Consider the following 20651-nt stretch of genomic DNA (forward strand, 5'->3'; position numbering starts at 1 on the left):
CATCGGGTTCTACTGTATAGTCTCTTCTCGCCTCCCCTGCAGAAGTATCACCAGCAAAGTGCGAACGTGGCTCCCTCTAGGGCTTGAGTATTAAGACTAAGACACAGCACACCCCCCAGCTCCAAAAGCTTGGTTTAAGTGCTTATAACTAAAGCAGCACCCTAAGAAAAAGCAATATATACACCAGAGAGGCCAGGGAGCCTGTCGCAAAGGCCTCAGACTGAGATACTGAAAATCTTCTGTCAGAGACAGATTCTCTGTTCCCTGTGAACACGGCATACCTTTCCAATGTAAGCCTGAGGAAAAAGGTTAACAGGTCCCTCATTTAGGGGGGAGATGAGGTACAAACCCCTGAACACCTGAACCGTACTTGCTGTCTAGTAGACCAGGTGAGCCTTGGCAGGGCTCACGTACGCATGTGCGCGGAGCAAGAGAATAGGCGATGTGGGTTAGCTCAAGAGCTGTGACAGACGCTGCTGGGTGGTGGGGCCAGAAGTGACATACGCAGCCCTTCAGAACTTACAGGGTCCAAGTCAGCCCAACTCCGCTGCCGCCAGACCCGCTGCCCCCCGAGCTGGGCCGGGGCAGTGCTCGCACCCCTCGCCCTTGCCAGCCGGCCAGAGGGCTGCAGGGGGTGAAGCTGGCTATCAGCTGCGGCCCAGTTCCACCAGTGTTCCGTCCTGTGGCCAACAGAGGGGAGGTGAGGGGTGGTACAAGTGTGTGGGGACACCGAGGTCGTGAGGAGACAGGCTGCGGGCACGTCACGTCCAGGGGAGCCTGCGCCCGGGGCCGCGGTGCCGGGGCTGAGGCCGCCCGGGGGACATGCTGCCCTTTCCCTCAGTGCCCCTCTCCTCACGGTAATGCCGGTTTCCTCGAAGATCCCCCGCCACGCTTGCTCAACCCGGCGGTGCCTGACCCCTTCCGCCACCCCGCTCCCGGCCCCCATGACCCCGGCACCCAGCCCCGCCGCTCCCGCCGCCTCCCGGCCGGGCCGCTCCGCGGGCGAGGCGGCGCAGCCCCCGCCTCCTACCAGGGCGATATAAGCCGGCGCCTCCCGCCGCGATGACAGCTCACCGCGCTCCGCCTCGCCGGGACGGGCCGCGTCGCTGCCCCGAGGATGCCGCCAGCCGCCGCCGCGGGACAGTCCCTGCTGCTGAGCGCCCTGCTGTGGCGCCTGGCCGCCGCCGGTGGGTAGCGCCGGGCGGGACGGGCCGGGGGCCGCTGGCTGGGGCGGGCGGGGGGCTCGGTGCCGCTGACAGGGAGCGGCCCCGCGCGGGGCCGTTGAGGGGAAAGGGGGGGCGGCTGCCTCGCGCGGCGCCGTTGAGGGGGGCTGCCCCGTCCCGTCCCGCGCGGCAGTGGCGGCCCCGACCCCGGCCCCGCAGCAGCAGCCGGCGAGGGGGGCGCCCGGGTCAGCAGGGGCCGGTGGCTCCGGGGGGGGGACCCATCCCCAGCACGGCCGGGCCGGGGCGGGGGGGGGCAGCGGGGACCGTCGGGGTGACCTGCAGCAGCACGGAGCGCTCGGCAAGGCCCCTTCCCCCGGCCTCCCGTGCTGAGCTCGTCGAAGGGGCCGGGAGGGCGGCATCTGGAAATTCATGGTAACATCGCTCAGTGAAACGCTTCGTTGCCAGAAGCAGCAGAGGTGGTGCGGGGTTTTCCGCCCCAGCTTCCTCCCGGCGCTTCCCCGAACCGCTGTGGCCTCCGCCCGCGGGGTCACCAGCTCACCCCGGGCAGCCCCTCGCATGAGCCTGTGGGCACCGCTGGGTGTTAAAGACTTTTTCTTCCCAAAGTAAATAAATGGGGAAGCTGGGAGCTGATGCCTTCTGCAGCAGGTAGAGCCCGGTATGGTTTTGTACTGCACCATGTCTGTTTGGTGCTTGGCCGCTCTCAAGAGGATCTTCAAGATTTTGTAGCTTCTTCAGAGGTCTTGGATCGAAAAGGAGGCGTTAGACAGAACTCTGAATGAGTTACCTCCGTAACCTCAGAGTTACAGGAGGGAAAAATAATTTTCTTCTCATATTTCTCACTTCTGCCAGGACACATTCCTTTAGTAAGACAAGCATGATCCCAGAGGGCAGGACTCTGAACCTTTTCCCCACAAAGAACTTTTCCAAGTAGTTATTAACAGCAACTGCTTCGTTTAACCAAACAGTGACTGCAGGGAACCAGGAATTGCACATAACATCCCTGACGGTGCTCTTCTCTTTCCTGTGTTTAAAGGCAGTCCAGAACTACCAACAGCAGTTAATATAACTTGGTCTTCAATCAATTTTAAAACTATACTACAGTGGCAACCAAAACCATCAGGTTACGTCTATACAGTAGAAATACACGGGTAAGTAGATGACACCAAGGTGTGTCCATTAATGGCAGTTGAAGAAGGTTTGATTATTTCTGAGACTGAATGTAACGGGAAAAGAGCCCAAATATGAGTTAGGATAATTGCCAACCCAGCTCTTAATACTTCTTTGTACCCGACTATAAAAGTATTTGATTCAGGCTTCTGGTTTTGCCTACTTCAAAACGGAGAGTTGAGCTTTGGATCCACATTTCAGTTCTGGGGCTTGATGCAGGGCGGCTGCACCGGAGATCTGGGCCAGGATAGCCTGAAGAAGTTGATGCTCAATCTGACATACCATATATTAGAGAGAACTTCACCTTTTTATGTCTTTCAAGGTGTCTGGACCGACTGTTTCGTGTTCAGTCTTGGGAGGTGCTTGGTAAATATGTCTGCATTTTATTCTAATTGGTGAATCACGGTAAATGAATAATATGTCTTGCTGGGTAATACTAAAAGTTAGTTTTGTTTGTCTGCCTTTGTCAAGACTTCCTCTGTTATGTTTTATGTAAGCTATGAAATACTGTGGACATAAAAAGTAGCCGGCTTCCGTGAAGCATCTAATACCTTTTTCAATACTGCACAAAAACTTCCATGAAGTTCAGTAATAAATCTGTGCTGTTCTTAGCTCCTGTATTAATTCATATATCGTCATTAATCATGCCCCACAGGGAAACTATCATCAACTCTCCTACATATTAATGAAAATACGGTAATTTAGTCTCTTCTGTCTCTAAAAGTGGCATAGAAATTACAGCTTTCTCATGACTAATGGATGAAATCCAGTGCAATGGCCTAATGTGCTCACTTATTCTTTAAGGGAGTGATTAAATTATTAGACTTACACACTTAGCAAAGTGGATTTTATTAAATTCATGAATCTGGAGTTTCTTTCCAGCCATTTGTACTTGGAAAAAATTGAAGTCTGTTTGCCCAACATCCAGTATAAAATCTGGTGTAGTTCTGATACAGAGGCATTTCTCTAGACAAGTTGCTCTAATGGATGAAGTGTGCTTAAATGTACATAGATGAGGAAGCAAAGATTTATGGAGTCGATTCCCCCCCCCCCCGCCACCTTAGTTCACCAGCAAAAACAGGGAAAAGAATTGAAGCAGTAGTATCCAATCTGTTTTTCTATTCTTTCTAACTAGGCAGTAAAATGGGGAATTAACTCTCTTTTCCTGGTTTCATTATTATTTCTCAAGTAAATGAACTTGCTTTCTATCATTTAAAAATCAGAAGTGCATGAGTCTTGTTTCTTGTCGATATTTTTTAATTGTAATTCTGCAATGAAAACTGCTGCTACTGTCTGGTTCTTGGTGACAAAAGTGACATATATGAGGAGAATTGTCACATTAAACAGTGTGTCAACCATTAATTAATACTGGCGTCACCAGAGCTTCATAGGACAAGTGATGTTTCTTAAGGCCATAGTTTTCAGATGCATCAAGAATAACACTTTCAAAGTGATTAATGCATCTTATGCTTTTTTAAATAAGTCAACTGCAGAAAAATGCAAAATCAGAACTACTTATGGTTCCTATGCAATTCATACAAAAGACTGAACTTTTAATTCATGTATGTATCCAATAACATATTTATATAATTAATATGGATCATATTTTATATGCTTGATTCTGCTTTGAATTGTGAAATATATAGCTGTACAGGATAGTGGGGTTTGAGGTTTTTTTTTCTTCTCCTTTTCAGCCTAGTACACCTGCAAGCCTGTCCCACTGGATAAGGGAAGTCTTTACAGTTTGAGGGAGGGAAAATGTTTTTTAACATATCTAAATAGTAAGTCTGGCTGGAAAGTGTTACCACTTCTTTCATGCTCTTTTCAGGCAGACATCTGACACAAAAAAAAAATGCATATGGACAACAGAAACAGAGTGTGATGTTACTGATGTGCTCAGGAATGTAAAAGAGACCTATACAGCACACATACTGTCTGTCATGCCCTCAGAGATGGATAACTTTGAAGAACCACCATTTGCAGTCTCTGAAAAATTTACGCCTTATAGTCAGAGTAAGTAGGATTGTCAGTTAAATCTTATCATAAACTTACTTCCATTGATTAAACAAGGCTTAGATTGGGCCTAAAGGGTTTTCCTATACGTTCTTACAGTAGCCATACTGATACCTGAGAATATGACGTTCAGTCATAAAGCTTTCTCTGTTGTAGCAGAGTGTGTAAGATTTTAGTTACCACTTGTTTCGCACTACAGTGAGTAAACCATTTTATTAACATTATGTACAAGATGAAGATATTTGTTAATAATCCAGGATTTCGCTGTATTACTTTGGCTCAGTAAACTTAGAACAGATTTGAGTAGGGAAGAGACTGGAGGAAGAAAAAAAGAGCATGTTGTATAGAAAAGATAATGTCAGGTTTTTAATTCTGAAAATGCTTGTTTAGCTGTTCTGGGAAAACCAGAGATACAGAACTACACGCAAAAAGGCTCCAAACTGAATGTTGTGATCCAAGATCCGCTTACACCATACACATTTCCTAATGGAAGCTTTCAAAGTATTCGAGATATTTTCCAACATGACCTGGAATACAAACTGTATTACTGGAAAGATCAAAGTTCTGGAAAGGTAAAGTCTAAGTCTACTTTTTACATATTCTGTGGCTGTATTATAGCTACACAATTTCTGTGCTACCTGAAGAGTTAACGCTTTTGAAGAAAACACTTTTTTGAAGTATATTTTTCCTTTACAGAAAGATGCAACAACAAAAAGCCATGTATTTGAAGTAAGTGTTGACAGCACAAAGAACTATTGCTTCTACGTACAGGGAGTAATTCCCACCCGCAGAGAAAACCGTAATGGTCAGGAAAGCATGGTGCTTTGTACCAGTATAGGAAGAAACATCTTAGATGGTAGGTATCTGGTGAAGTTTGTCATAGTCTTTAGCATTCTAACAAAAAGACTCTTAAATTCTGAATATATTTTTATATCTCTTCAAACTGTGATGCCAGTTACAGACTAAGCTGTTTGCTGTATTAAGTGAGAGGACACGGTCTGAACACGGAAACCCGTGGGAGGAACTCACATTAAGAGGCCACCATCTTTAGCTAGCTGGAGTTTGTTTTAGGGTTTTTACTCAAGTGTTTTGATTAGTTTTAAATTGTCTGAGTTGACTGCTAACTGAAGTTTCAGATCTCGTCACTAGTCTTCAGCTTCATTTATTTTGTTTTCTGAGTGCTTCCCTCAGATCCTTCCAGTAACAGGTCCCATAACAAGTGCTTGAAGGATTAGCTCTAAAACATAGGTGTGCTGGAAACCTACGTGTCCATTGACTTGTAGTTTGAGCTGAACTTTATTGTCTCAAAAAGTAGGTGATAAGACTAAGACTCTAAGACTTTACTGTTGCATTACAAGGTCAGAGGCTGGCAGATCGACTTCTTTACTGGCAAATAAGTTAGTGAGTGGTCGATGAAATCAGCCAGTCTAATTCCAAACAATCTGGATAACACTTTTTTCAATATAAATTCAATATTTATTAAATAATATCACATTGCTGTACTATTTCTTTCTTCTCCAGCAGGTAAGAATATATGCACTCTAGAAAAGCTCTTCTAGAACTGGCAAATCAGCTCTCTCAAATTAACTTCCTTATCTAGATGCATATTTTTGTTTATTACAAGGATTGAATTATAGCAAATTACAACTTGAATAGAAATATCTTCTGTTGGTGTTTTGTAGCTTCTAACCTAGAATAAATTTCCACTTAGACTTAAGTTTTACAGAAGCAGTGCAGGGTAGGGGCAATGGCCTGATTTATTCTTGTGGTGGTAGCGTGCTTTTTAGTGCACTAACTAAACTAGATTAAAACATAGCACGAACCACATGAAATAAAACTTTAAGTCAGTTAAAGTTCATGTTAAAATTAATTCAGTTCACACTGAAGTGATCACTTCTCTTCTGTGATACTGTAAAATACGCAAAGCATGTTTTAATTCAGTGGAATGTGTTCTAAGAGTTTGTAACACTGTGACATTATGGCTTCTGATAACTGAATCTTGGATTTTTTCCTCTCCTACAGAGTATGGAGCAGAAGTCTTTATCATCACAGCAGTGATAGCAATTGCAGTCATCACTCTTGCCATTGTCCTACCAGTGATCCTGTGTAAACGCAAGAAAGCAAAAGCTGCAAGAGAAAAGGAACCGCTTAATGGTGTTTAAGGAAAAATTATTGCAGACAGTAGTTCCAAAGTGTAAAAAAAAAAAAAAAAAAAAAAAAAAAGGCAAAACCCATGAATTGGGTAGTTGGGTGGAGCTTTTTAGCCTCTCCGGTACAGGAATTCTGAAGCCCAAACTTCATGTTGTTTTAAAAATCTGTTAGACAGTCACAGATGAAAAATCTAGGTACCGGAAAACCCCTGTGTCACTAGTGGTTGGAGGCTGGAAGAGTATCCTGGTGGAAACTCTTCCCATTCCTTTGTCCTGTCTGAAACAGGATTCTGAACTAGATGGACCTTTGACCTGACCAGGTACAGACATTCTGAAAGTATGCCCTTTCTGAGCCAGAAGATTTATGGTACTTGTAAGGGGGGAAAAAAACACTACTTTTGAAAATTATGTGTCCTTTTCCTAACTAAAAGGAACTTAATTCTGTTTCTATGAAACAAAATCTGAATTTATCTGACTTTCTTTTAACATTATTAACTGGTGAAATGATCTGTTAGTTCAGATGTGACAACAATGTTACTATTATGTCTGCACTTCTTGGATAAAATTAACTAGGTCTATTTATCTTCGGATATAGACAATCAAAGGTAAACTACTGTACTGGTGACTTGTAAGAAAGAGTGTTGAAGTAGGTAGCTGCTACCCATCTGCCTATATTACACCTGGAGTTACACAGACAGGGTAGTGTGATGGTTCCAAGTAAGTGTTAGAACATGTACTTTGCAGTTTTTGAGTCATTAGTAACTCACTTCATGCAAGCACTGAGTAGGTAGCAGTATTTACTGCATTTTTAATATTTTAATTAAACAGTTGGTGAATTAATAGTTTATATGGTATAGATTCAAATCATCTTGGTGATGGGATTTGGAGGTACTTGTTGATTTGACTTATTTTAATATTTATTTTATAAATGAGAACCTAATTTTTATACTGGTGATATCTGTATTTATGGTGGTAATTTATACTTTTCTAGTGAAATAAAGGTGACTGGCAAAACAAAACTTCCTTTTCCTTTTTTAAATGAACTACAATATTCATTTCAGAACTAAATTAAAAATACATTTAGGAAATTTATTTTGTGACAGCAGCATAGGCAAGCTCCAGCAGTCTAACCAGGACTTTGCAAAATAGACTACCAGGGCACCTGCTATCTCTAAGGGTAAGAAGCCACAGTTTATGAACTGGTAGAAGGTTTTGAAGAGTCCTGAGTTGCTTTCCAGCTTTCTTGCTTGTATGAGCAGTGTTTGCGTTCACAGCTCTGCATTCTAATGGGAAGCATACTAAACATCCCACAGGGGTGCCGGTACCACTTGTGGTACTAACGGTCATTCAAGGCATTACAGGGCCTTGCCCAGTTATGAGAACTGCTGTAACTAACGCTGCTAGTGACTGCTGCTGCTAATGATGGTGATAGGCACACAACAACATAAAAATAAAGAGAAGGGGGGGAAAAAATGCATCTTGTAGCAGGCACCAATTGGCTGTATATCTCAAAGATTTATACATGTCTTAAGATATCCATTGTATTTATGAGAAGTAAAACCATACAGTATCCCAATGTAGCAATTTTTACAGAATTGTATTTTACATCTTTCATCCCTACTGTATCACAGATACCTTCTTTGTATGGATTAAGACTGTTGTGAATGTGCGAGTGTAGTTTATGGGGGTTTTCTTTGTTCGTTAATTCCCTTTTATACAGAGGGAAGAAAACAAATGGCACCACCATGGCAAACCCCCCCCCACCCCTGTTTACTTAATATTGTGCAATAAATGCTTAATGCTTTTTCTGCTGATGCATAAGCCTTGTATGGAGGAGGAATCTTACAATAGCAATGAGAAACAGGAGAGCTTGTGGGAGGAAATTTAAAAACTTTCCAAACTTGTCATCATTACTTCCCTTCACTGTGGTGTTCTGCTTCCTCAGTTTCATTCAGTGCAAAGCTCAGAAAACAGAAAAGCTCATAGGAAAAGGAAAGCCTGTAGGTTACAGCACAGCTTTTATTAAAGTAGACCAGGGGTCCTCAAGCTTTTTAAACAGGGGGCTGGCGTGCGGATGAAGTGGCAGGCAGTCATCTGTGGCTGCTTGGTTTGCCCCAACCCCCGGCGGGGGGGTTCTGTAAATACCGGGGGCCGGACTGAGGACCCTGCGGGGCTGTATCCAGCCTGCGGGCTGTAGTTTGAGGACCCCTGTGCTAGGCCATGCAGGTGATTGCCATAAGCTACACAGAAGGGTGTTATAAATCATGCTTCATTACTTCCAAGATTTTTGGTTTGTTCTGGATATGGAGGTTGTTTAAGGAAGAGAGAACAAATGAACGAACCCATAAAAATGCTAACAAGTGCCTTAAATGGCCTGACAGTGACCCACTGCCGCACAAGTTCTGGAAGCCTGCAGCGCTTCTGTTCCCTAGCTGCGGTGTGTTATCATCCAGCAGTGCTGAGTAACCGGAGTCACGGGGCTCACGGATCCTATTTCAAAGAGGTTTTTTGCTGTTTATGGAGACAGTTGAGAAAAGGAGCTTTTTATTGCAAACTTCTGGAAGTATTATCCCTTGAGCCTGAGCCCACAACCAAATCTTTTATGCAGAGATTTAACTTTCTCAGAGTATCCGGGTGGGCAGGAGTTGTTGTTGAATAAAGGTATTGTCACTAGGAAGAAAGACTAGATCCTATCGACAACACACATGTGGCCACTTCTTCAGACTGTACTGGTTTCAGACAGAGCCAGCCATCCAGGGCATCGGTGTGAGGAAGGGAAGGCTTTTCCTACGCACCTGAGTTCCCTGGCTTATCTTCTAAGCAGGCTGCTGTAAGCAAGCACACTCCTGCTGATGCTCCAAATTCCCCTTTTCTGCTTTGTTCCTTGTCATCTGTTGCAGAAAAGGGTATCCTCTGTTTCAAGTGGATGAAAACATGTGCTCAGCTCCCTGACGTGGTACTTCTGTTCTCTCCTTACACAAACGGGCATGTAACATTGCATACTGTAATAAGCCACTTTCATTTTATAGTACTGCTTAAAAACATATTCTTCTTCATGTGAGTGAATAAAGGCTCATATTGTTATGCTACCTTTCTGTCAGCCCTGACAGCATTACAGACAATAAAATTACTGTCATTACTTAAAATGAACAACTGTACAGAACTTCGTAAATGTATGTATGATAGATACAGCAGCAGCCAGCTTAGCTAAATCTATTTCTAGCAGACTCAGCTTTCCACTGTGAGAAGGCTGCTGCTGAGAGGCATGTAATGATAAGAATGTGATTATATGCTTAACTTGGATCACTCATGTGGCAACTCAGGACAAAGAGTTTCTGCATTAAGTGAGAATAAACAGTGGTGATAGATTGCCTTCTTGGTTCAGTTTTGTAATGCCGATTATTTTGCAGGTTAGTAGTAATTGCTGCACAGTTTCAGAGCCTCGTAATACACAGGAATGAGCAGGCTTTTGACAGTGCCAGACCCAAAAGTCAGTTGAGTAGTCTTCTAATTACGCAGTATTTACCCACATACAAATAACCATGCTTTCTATAGTCTATGTTTGTCACTGACAGGGAGAGAAGTCCTGGTGTTCATGTTTGAGACAGTAAAACCAAAAAAAAAGAATAACCTGCTGGACAGGACAGAAGCAGGAACTGGCCAGCTGGAAGTTTTTCCACCCCCATCAGGCATGGCGTTACTCACCGTGGCACATGCTCTCTGCGTGCCCATTCCCTTCACTACGAGAAACCATGGCAGGCAGCTGCCCTCCCCTCGCTGCCAGCCTGTGTCCTCCATGGCAGGGCACCTACAACAGCTCAGGGCACAATGACCAGGACAAATGTGCTGCTGATCTCCTCTTCCTTCCACCTTATGATGAGAAATCTTCCTGCTAGTGAGATCCTTCTGCTTCTTCTGGCATGGGCTCTCATGCAACCCAGATAGCCCCTTTCCATATCCCCACACAGGACCCCGAAGGAACATCTTCCCTGGTGGTTCCTCAGCCTCTAGCTGTAGCTGAATCAGGCAAGTTCATAGGAAGATTTGCCTCAGAGGCGATGTCTTCCAGTAAAATCTGGCCGGACCTGGGAATAAAGACACAGCCGTGTCCACTGCTTCCAGGGCTTTTACAGCCACGTCCTCTCTCATGTGTCCAACTGCAGGGATTGCGCCTGTTTCTCATCTTGTCAAAACGTGTGCCCTATTAGTGACATACTTCAGTGCTTTGCTCCTGTAAGCAGCTCACAGTGTTTCTCCTCCTTACTTGCCCTGGCTCCTCTGTTGATGTTTCCATTCCTCTCCTCCATCCCCTACTCATTTTTGTTACCTGTTCTTCCTCAGAGATGAACTCACTGTCTCATTCCTGCAAACACACAGTTAAGATCTCATTTAAATTAAAATATAGCACCTGAAAAAATACATATCTCTTAATGAACAATCAAGAATATATTAGTAGCATGGCAGCATATTTTCACTCTCTAAAGCTTCCCTTTGTCACTGTAATTAAATCAATAACTTCGAGAACATTCACTAGCACTGCTCTGAGTGCCTTTCTCAGTACACATAATTAAATATTAATGGGTTTAGTGTCTTGTTTAGACTAGCAATGAAGTTATTAATCTGAACTCAAAGAATATTCACAGATCCAGATCAGTTATCCTTGCTGCTGCGTTTTCTTCTATTTTTATTTTCAAATTTTCTACTTTATTACTTCCAGAAATATTTAAATAGCAAAGTACCGACATCATTATATTCACAAAACTATTTCACCAAGAGGTTTAATTAAAAAACGCCTTCCTCTGAACAGAAAAATGTTTTCCCAATGAGATCACATAAGTGTTAAATTAGTTGTTCAGTAATCACATAACACAATTAAAAAGCTAGTGTAATGAAAGAGGTAGAATGACACATGAGATCTTAAAACCTACTCCTATGAAAAGTACTTGTTATTCCAGGGGAAAAGTTTGTTTTATTGGTTTGGTTTGGGTTTTTTTTTGGTTTTGTAAGAGCGCATCCTTGATTAACACAGCTGGCTCTCTCCCCGCTGCCTTCATACCTCACCACCCACTCACACCAAGTGCATGGGTCTCCACGGAGAGGATACTCAGCCTGCTCTCCTGCCTTTCCGCTTTATTCCTGACACGATCACTGACTCCATAAAGCATCACGGGTGCGACCACACCATCGTGTGTCACCGTCGCAGCTGCCACTGTAGCAGCAGGACCAGGAGCACCGCAGAGCTGCTCCTTCCCCGCTCCGCAGGCTCCGCACCGGAGCAGCAGCGCCCGGCGGCGCACGGCACCGCGCCCGGCGCTCTGCGCTTAGGAAAGGCGACCCCCAGTGGCAAAACCAGGCATAATCGCTATGTTAATCCCAAATTTTCCTAAATGGCTACTACACCGATACTCGGTTTGAATCCAGATTGCATCAAAATTCAAAGAAAAAGGGGCATGGGATATTTGTTAGAGCATCCCTTCCCTAATAACGAAAAGAACAGACAGTTTGAACAGCTCAAAAAGATCCAGTAAGAATGGTGGGTGCCACTCTCTCCCGCTGACCACCCCCCCACCCCCACCCCCCACCCTTTCCATCCAGTCCGTGCTTCCCTCAGCCCCTCCAGGGATCTCGGATTATAACACACCCAGTCATGTCCAGTTTTCAGGCACTGCTGGAAACAAGGCCCCAGTTTACAATCCAGCAGGCAGCAACAAGCACTTATTTACTCATTGTTTGCATGATGGCATTAAAGCCAGTCCAAAACCATATTCCCTTCTCCTGACAAAGTTCTCCTTTAGTCTCAGAAAACTCAGGAGTAGATCAGAATTAGGAGATTTTCACACTGAATGTTAAGCTTCTTACCAGACTTTCTCCCCTCAGTATGCTTCCAACAGAAAAGAGACCCCTCTTGCTGCCCTGTTAACTGTTAGATTAGGGGTTCTCAAACCACGGCGCGTGGGCCAGATACAGCCCCCCAGGGTCCTCAATCCAGCCCCCGGTATTTACAGAACCCCCCGTCCCCCCTGCCCGGGGTTGGGAGGGGAAACCAAGCAGCCGCAGATGACTGCCTGCCACTGCATCCATGCGCCGGCCCCCTGGTTAAAAAGCTTGAGGACCCCTGTGTTAGAAGAACAGACCAAGAACCTCAGAGAAGGGACTGAATTCTTCCGGGAGCAATGGAAAATGTGTTACTACTGTGTCATAAGTTGAGTTATGTGACATAAAACGCGTCATAAGTTGAGCTGTAAAAGTTCCGTAAGTTATGTTGAAGTACAAGCTACGTTTGGAGCTGTGATAACACACTATCCATCCCGCAGCAAGGAAGAGAAAGGCGTGGGTAGGAATAGCTGGAATGCAGTGTGTAACTGGGGCTATTTTGGGCTTTATGTTTGGCTTGAAAAGGCAACCCCAAAAGTCTTTTGAGGGAATGATGGCTCTAGAGGTGGCAACAAGCACAAGAAGTCAAACCAAGCCCCAGCTGAGGGGCTGCCTTTCTGTCCCTAGTCTCTCAAGCAGGTCACTATGCTATGTAACAACCTTGGGGACAAGAAAATACACGGTACGGTGCACACAGGAACTACCTGCTGTCTTTCAGACCCACCTACTCACGTACCTCCTACCCCACTGGCATGATGCACCCCAGTGCCTCAGAGGAAGCTTATGGAATGAACACCTAAGCACGCAGAGATTTCTGCAACATTGAAGCACCAACCTCAGGGAGCCTTTCCAAAATGCTCTACTATTATAAACACAACTACTATAGCAAAAATAAAATCTACTTCAATTTTTAATTTTTTTAATGATCTAATTAGCATTTACAGGTTAAAAAATAAAAGAATATCAATGTGTAGATTTGACCTTGGCCCTTAATTCCCTACTAAGCTCCAAAAAAATTTGCTAATTAACAAATCTGGCTTTGCAGATCAGTCCCGTTGCAATGTGTAAGACTGCATCTGAGTTTTAAGAAACCTCCTGCACACACCCCTTTCTTTTCCAACATTATCTTCCCAAATGCAGCAGCTTATCAGCCCCTCTATAGATACTTCATTATCTCTGTTTTACTAGGTCTGTCACATTAGCAGCTTCTGACAACTGCCATTTTTAGCTCTGTTGCTTTTGTGCCAATATGTTCCCCCAGCAGAATACACAATAATAAATTAAACAAATAAAGGCTGGCTTATTTTGGGGAGCATCTTCACACTACTTACCTTGGTCCACAATGATCAAAATTATGGGATTCACTACCTGCTTGCACTAAACAGCTCAAAGGAAATAAAGTGTGTATTTGGTTACAGAGAAGAATGTCTCTTCAGTCACACAGACAGAGCGTGTCTTTTCCAGAGCAGTATCCCCCTAACTTTCTATAACCAAGCTTAAAAAATTAGCTTTGATTTGTGCCAAACCGTAAAGTAATTTTAATGCATAAAACTTGCTCTGTCATGGAGGTGGAGTCCCCTATTTCTACCCCAGCAGACCAACCTCAGCAGTCTTAGTTTTGTCTAGACAGCATCAACCTCATTTTTCCAGTTCTGTGCTATTTTGGTGCCGGCATCACATGTGGATACCACTTGTTTCCCAGAATGAGGGATGGGTGGGAAGCAAGGATGTTGGTTTGCGGACAAGTAGAGCAGGGAACGAGGCTGGGCACTACAGCACAAGAGCTCCTTTTGCCAGCACAAGCAATTGTATTGCAAAGGTCAGAGATCGTGATTGTTAAGCCTGGTTTGTGAAAGATACATTCTCGCCTATTTTAAAATGCCAGTTGGATGATTATTCTTGCACTGCTGCATTCATTGTAGGATTATTGGCAAAATGTCTTCAGTTTCCAAAGTCAATCCCCATGGAATTTCACCAGATGTTTAGGCATATTATTTCTATTTAAACGCCAAAGCTGTCATATTTTTCAAATTACTCCCTTAAGACAGCTTCTGTCTGTGATGTCTCAGGCTGCTTGTCATCTGGCTGCTCTGCTTTTGCATACAAGTAAAAAAAAAAAAAAAAAAATGCAACAGTTCAAAGATGGCTGAGCAACTTTGAAGGTAGTCTTTTTCTCAGGTTTTAATGTAAAAGACAAATTGCTTTCATAGTAACCTAACTTGGTCACATTTCTGTTTCAAGATGAAAACAGTTTCAAGATGTAACCAGTTTGAATGCACACGACAGGATGGGTTTCATCAGAACACATAAACAAACATATTATATGAACCTGTAACGTGCACAGCCGTTCCGAACTTCCAGGAGAAGTTTAAGGCACCACTAATGAAAATCTGACTGTATTCAGAGCACTAGCAAGACCCTGGTACCACACGTGAAGGGAAAATCAACCAACCCACCCTCTCCCAGAAAGCTGCACATCACTGAGTCATAAAACCAGGAAACCTCTTCCCATGGTCATGGAAGGGACAGGCACAAGCCTACAGGTATCTACAATTAAGAAAGAAGGAAATACCTTATACACAGAAATAAGTGTTTTGAACAGCAGCTTTATAAGCAGAAATTTGAACTTGCACACTGTTCGCTTCATGACACATCAAAGTTGCTGTTTATTTTTTCTGTAAAATCAAATTAACCTTTCCTCCCTACTGTTTTTCACAGCTGGATTTCAGGTGATAGTTATCATGGATGTTTCTATGGACATCTCTTATCTATAACAACTACATATAAAGTTTTAACAATGAATTTTGAAGTCCTATCTTGATAGCAGGCCATCTTAATGTTTGGGGTTTTTTTCACATTTTTAGACCAGTTCAGAACACCAAGGATTAGGTGACGCACTGGTACCTGACGAGTGCGCAGAGAGCAGAATCCTGTGGAAGAATCACTAAATTAACTCTTTCTCTCCAGTCCTAAGCCACAGGGTATTTCTTCCTTATAGATTTAAGAAACATGAAGATTGAATCCCCTATTCTGCAGAAGCGTAAGTCATTTGTCAATACTAGATGTGATTTAATTAAAAACCTGTCAAGTAACCGTCACAGTAGCACTCCATGCTGCCTTGTTTCTCACTAGTACAGTACAGAGCTAAGAAAGTGGCAATACATCCAGAATTTTCTTATAATACAAGTCACTTTCAAATGGTGCTAAAGTAATCTTGTATTTGGGCTGTCCAGTCAGGTGTGGCTACTCCACACTATTTGTGATACATCTGGGCAAGAAACATCCCTGCAACATGTGTACTGGCTAGGATGCAGTGTAAACTGCCAGCTTTTCCCAGAAGAATTACAAGGGTCAGAGGTAGGTTGGATTTTTGTGCACACTTCCTGCTGTGGGTTGTTTTTTTTTAAGAAAATACATCCATTAAGCCGTGAAGCATGCTTTGCACTTGGGATGGAAGGTGACAAGGTTCACAGTGATGTTCTGTTCACCTTGCAGCTTATTCCAGTCTTGTACTAGTCCTGTAGAAAGCACCATCGCCTCCCAAACATAGTCTTCGTCAAGAAAGCTTAATTTTTTCTGAGGGGACAGCTGCCTCGAACTTTAGTAAACTTTTGGAAATACTGGACCAAGGTTACTGAACATCCTCAAATGACGGTGGATTGATTCTCAGAAAGGAGTTTGAATTTGTTGCTCCATGGTTTCAGTGCTACTGTTCCAGGAGCTGATGTTCTCCCTCTACATAAAGAAGAATTGAAGTGTTGAGGCATACAAACCAAGCATTTGGAATGAACTGGGTAGCTGAGAGCCCAGATTTGAACAGCTAACAGGACTTCACACTACTCTGAATACTAAGTATTTAACATCCCATCCCCAACACAGAAGTTCCTTTTTTTTTTTTTTCCTCTCCAGCTCATCAGCTAAGTTGGATGACATTGATACTTGGTTCAGGAATTTCCTTTCAAAGGGAGCTTTACCCTTTAAGAATGCTACACAATACACTTGTGTACACAACTAACCTAAAAGAAGAAAAAAATTAGTACTAATTAGCATTAGAAAACACTGGTCACAAGAAAAGACCCTTAAAATCAGTTCATTCAAGCATATCTTAGTTTCACTCTTACACTACTAAGCTTCAAGTATCCCGATAGCTGGTATATCTACCACAACAAAGGAAAACCATTTAAAAAATCACAAATACAATCAAGGTGGAGAGTGATTATCCTATTTTTCCTCAAAGTACAAAGATTAATGAGCACTCAAAATAAGTATTGATAATGTTAACCTTATGCAGGCCCCACACCCTTGTACAATCAATAAACTTGAAAGGAAATAACGAGGCCTGTGGACAAAGGAGAGGTCAGAATCAGCGCCCACTTAAAACAGATTAAGGCACCTATAATCCAACGGCTCTAAGTACATATTTTCAAGTAGTGAGCTTATGTCTTTTGTTAAGCCTAGAACTGGATGGCATCATTTGGCTGATTCCAGGGTGAATTTCACACAGTACTACAGACTTTATAAACTGAACACAAGTCAATTGGCTCGTTTAGCAACTTGGGATTTGTGGAGTACATATTCACTGTATTGTTACAAAATTCATAATCACATCATCAAGAAACAAAAAGCTCAGATATATTTTATCTTTAGATTTATTATTATTTCAGAGGCACTTAATGTCTTACATTTATATAGCGCCATTTCCCCCTTCAAAACACTTTACAGTATTTACATACAGGAATGTTTCCCACCACTGCTGAAATGCAGCCCTCTGACTATTACCAGTACCATCTTCAAAGCACCAACAGTTTGAGACTGAAAATTTTCATCAGTACTTTGTCTTACCAAGATAGCTCAGAATTCCAATTTACAAACTTCCAACTTGTGCTATTAAAAAGATGTAACAGCTAAAATACAGTATCACAGTGCAATTCTGCAACAGAAATGGAACTTGGATCATTTTAATTAGATTTTTAAACCATCTTTCAATAGACCAAGTCTATCTCAAAATACTTTAATGTAAGGCCTTTTAAGAATATAATTTTGAAACTACATTCTTTTTATACTTTCTTGATAAGCCTCGCTTACAATCAAGCATAGAAGAGTATTTTTCTTTCCTTTTTTTCCAGTATATTTAGAAACACCAAGTCCTGGCCCTAAGGAGACACTAGCATACTCAGTTTCAACAAACTTCATGGCATCTAAAGGCAAACCTATTCCTCCTTGGTTATGGAGTTGGATTTTTAATGTTTTTGTTGTTTTTAGTTTTTAAAATAAATCTGAGTTTATACAAAATTCTGTTATTAACCAATTTAATTGTAGAGTACCTTGGGATTGGCTGCTGGGGTGCTATCTAAGTATGCTGTGTGTGGTTTTGCTTGTCAGCGTTAAAAATACATTGAAGTATCCCAAGTTCACTACTTCACTGCAAAGTCTGCCCTAGTCACAAAGGTAAGAGCAACCTTCTCATTTCAGAATTTTTTTTCTTTGTCTTTAAAGGCTACTAAAACATCCCTTCCAAGAGAAGTTGCATTTGTGCTGAGAACGTTCACCAAAAAAAACCACCCAAACCACCAACAAACCCCGAACAAAAAAAAACCCCACACAACAAACTACCTGGCATCCCTATTTTCACAGTTACAATTAAAAAAAAAAAAAAAAAAGACTACCACCTCACATACGGCATGCTGCTACCTGCTATGTTATGGCTGATGTGAGAATCTGAATGAACAGGAAAAAAAGATTAGTAAAATGGAGATACGTATTTGCCTTCTTGTGGACCAAGCACAAAAATTTATTCTGGTACCTCATTCTCTTGAATGCACTACACTTCAGAGAGGCTTTCTGATTTTCATTGATGCATTATACTATGAATATACTATGGTCACTGGATTCTTATACCAGGATAGCCATTTGCATTTGAGTACTATGAAAGAATAGTGGTACTGACAGGTATGGGCAAGAACTATGATAAAAGGGAAAATATTAACAGGTAGCAATTTCAACATGAAAGAAGATGACTAATCAAATTGGGTAAAAATTAACAGACAGCAGTGCATCCAAGTACATACACATTTTATAAAAAGTTGGGTTTGTTTTTAATCTAAACCCTTGATAAAAGATGCACAGAGAACAGATTTATTGCATGTTTTATGCATGCCTTCATGTAGTGCATTCCTATATTATATCTTATATGGAACACTAAAAAACTACGAGACCTTCAATGTACAACAGGTATTGTATATTTTTGTTTTAAAGCCTAAACTGCAATTCAGTTTCAGTTATACCTTCCTCTTCCCTGATCACAAAAATCACCTTGCTGCATTTATGTTTCTCAAAGTCACTGAGCAATGACAGTAATCATTTGCATGGAAAAAATGGTTACAGTAAACTATTCAACAAGTTTGGTTTCTTCAAGGGGATTTGGCAGCTGGAACAAGAAAACCAACAAGGACTAATGATCCTTAGGCAACAGCAAGAATCACTGGTGAATAATTTGTATCAGAAATCAAGAAACCTCATGACAAATAAAAGAATAAATGTGAAGGATGAAAGTATCATTTTAGGCTTTCACAGCCTAGAAGGCCAAAGAGGAAATACCATTATCACTCACTTTCAAGCTCAGATCTGAAGAGCAGCTAAACCCACAAGATCATATTTTGTGAAGAGGAAGAAAAGGACAAACTTGGAGAAAGCAACTGCTATATTACGGGACCGAACAGAACAGGACAGATGACAGTCTGCTACTTCACAGATTAGCATTTTTGAGTCCATTCTAACCCCTGCTGATTTCAAGAGAAGAATGATTGGACCCACATTATTTTCTCTGTTTCCTCTTGTGGGAACCACTCATTCCTTCAAAGCTGAAAACACACACAAGTGTTTCATACAAGGAACATATTTTTTCTACAGCCCCCTGCCTTTCGTTAGTCCTTTCCTGCTTCAACCTCCTCTAAACTCTTCATTACCATAGTATTTCTCTGACAGAAAAAGGGCAGCTGAGGTGGAGGATGGATGAAACTCTTGCTAAACCGGGAAAGAACAGGATTGCTGAGCAGCAGAAAATTGCATGGAGAGACTGATGTTAAAAGAGAATGCAAAACTCAGCAAAGAACAAGCTTAATTTTTTTACCAGAAGGAATTAGTTTTGTCTTTTATGTTCAGTCCATCCTTTATCAGCAAGGGTGTATTGGCTACATCACAAGGTTTGGTCAAGGAAAAGGCTCTTTCATTTAGCTGGGCACAGATCTGAAGATGGGATAACGTCCTGCTCCATGTGGGATAACTCAGAAATATGCATAGAACAGAGCAAAAATCCAAGACTGCTTTGCAGGAACAAGAGAGGTAGCAACCCTAATTTTAACAGGGCTTTTCACTGAAGGGAAAGAAGGTCTACAAAAGTCAAATCAGCTGATTTCAAATGGTTTGCATCCCAGGATGAATCAGGTTACAGTGATTTAAGCCCAATTTAATTTAGGCAGGTTTTTAAACCACAAGAATAAGGACATTCTTAGTACATATCAATAATTAAACCAACATATACACAATTAGCAATATCCTACATAATAGTAAATGCTTAACAGCTTGTTTTGGGTTATCCTAGTTAATTTGTTTATAAAACAAGCTGAGCAGTTTTCTTGTACAATGTCTGCCATCCTACACACTTCCTGTAATCATCAGTCTCTAGCAGTTCAGTTCATGAACTTTAAGATCCAAATTCAACTGTGTCTTCAGTTATTTTCTTGAACTCGTAGTTTCCTCTGCCATCCATATGCAAGTAAAACTGAAACAAAAACATACATTATCAGCAACCTAAATATCACCAGGTCTAAATAAATTATATTTTAAAGTAGTTTTAATGCAAAATTTTAAACTCAGCTAGCCAGAGGGTAAGCTTCTCCCACCTCACAGTTCATGACATTCAGTAGGCTCTGGAAAAAAGTTAAACCGATTGCTTTGGGTTTCTTTCATATCATCCATCAGTCTGCTAGGAGTCACACCTAGACTTAACACCACCATCTTGGGTTTTGTGACAATATACTTAAGGTACAAATTCATCCTGGTGTATTAATTCAGTACTTTCCCCACACATACAATCTGCCTGCATAAAAAGTAATAACGATAGTGAAATCTTAGTTTGGGAGAAAAGAAGTCCATATATTAAAGATTAACGTTTTTTAAATGCATAGATATATTAGGTATCTTGAAAGCAAAGACTTGATTCTGGTTCAAGGGCTTTTTTGAGGCTAAGATTGAAGACTTTGGT

At 42.1% G+C, this 20651-nt stretch overlaps 2 protein-coding genes across 5 annotated transcripts in view; one reads left to right on the forward strand and one right to left on the reverse strand.

Annotated features, from left to right (window-relative positions):
- Nucleotides 1-1052: 1052 nt before the first annotated feature.
- F3 (coagulation factor III, tissue factor) lies at nt 1053-6598 on the forward strand. Its single transcript, XM_055725189.1, has 6 exons — nt 1053-1187; nt 2218-2332; nt 4180-4364; nt 4755-4936; nt 5061-5220; nt 6387-6598. Exons 1-6 carry the CDS (start codon nt 1118-1120, stop codon nt 6524-6526), a joined length of 852 nt encoding a protein of 283 aa, XP_055581164.1. The 5' UTR covers nt 1053-1117; the 3' UTR covers nt 6527-6598.
- A 10421-nt stretch (nt 6599-17019) lies between these two features.
- Nucleotides 17020-20651, reverse strand: part of ABCD3 (ATP binding cassette subfamily D member 3) — a 32870-nt gene continuing 29238 nt past the window's right edge. For all 4 annotated transcript variants that reach the window (XM_055724579.1, XM_027814355.2, XM_055724580.1 and 1 more), the window contains exon 23: nt 17020-20168. In XM_055724579.1, the coding sequence (XP_055580554.1) occupies nt 20091-20168 (78 nt within the window). In that variant the 3' untranslated portion in view covers nt 17020-20090. The remainder of the gene's footprint in view (nt 20169-20651) is intronic.

Source organism: Falco cherrug, chromosome 12, assembly GCF_023634085.1.
Source record: "Falco cherrug isolate bFalChe1 chromosome 12, bFalChe1.pri, whole genome shotgun sequence".
NCBI lineage: Eukaryota > Metazoa > Chordata > Aves > Falconiformes > Falconidae > Falco > Falco cherrug.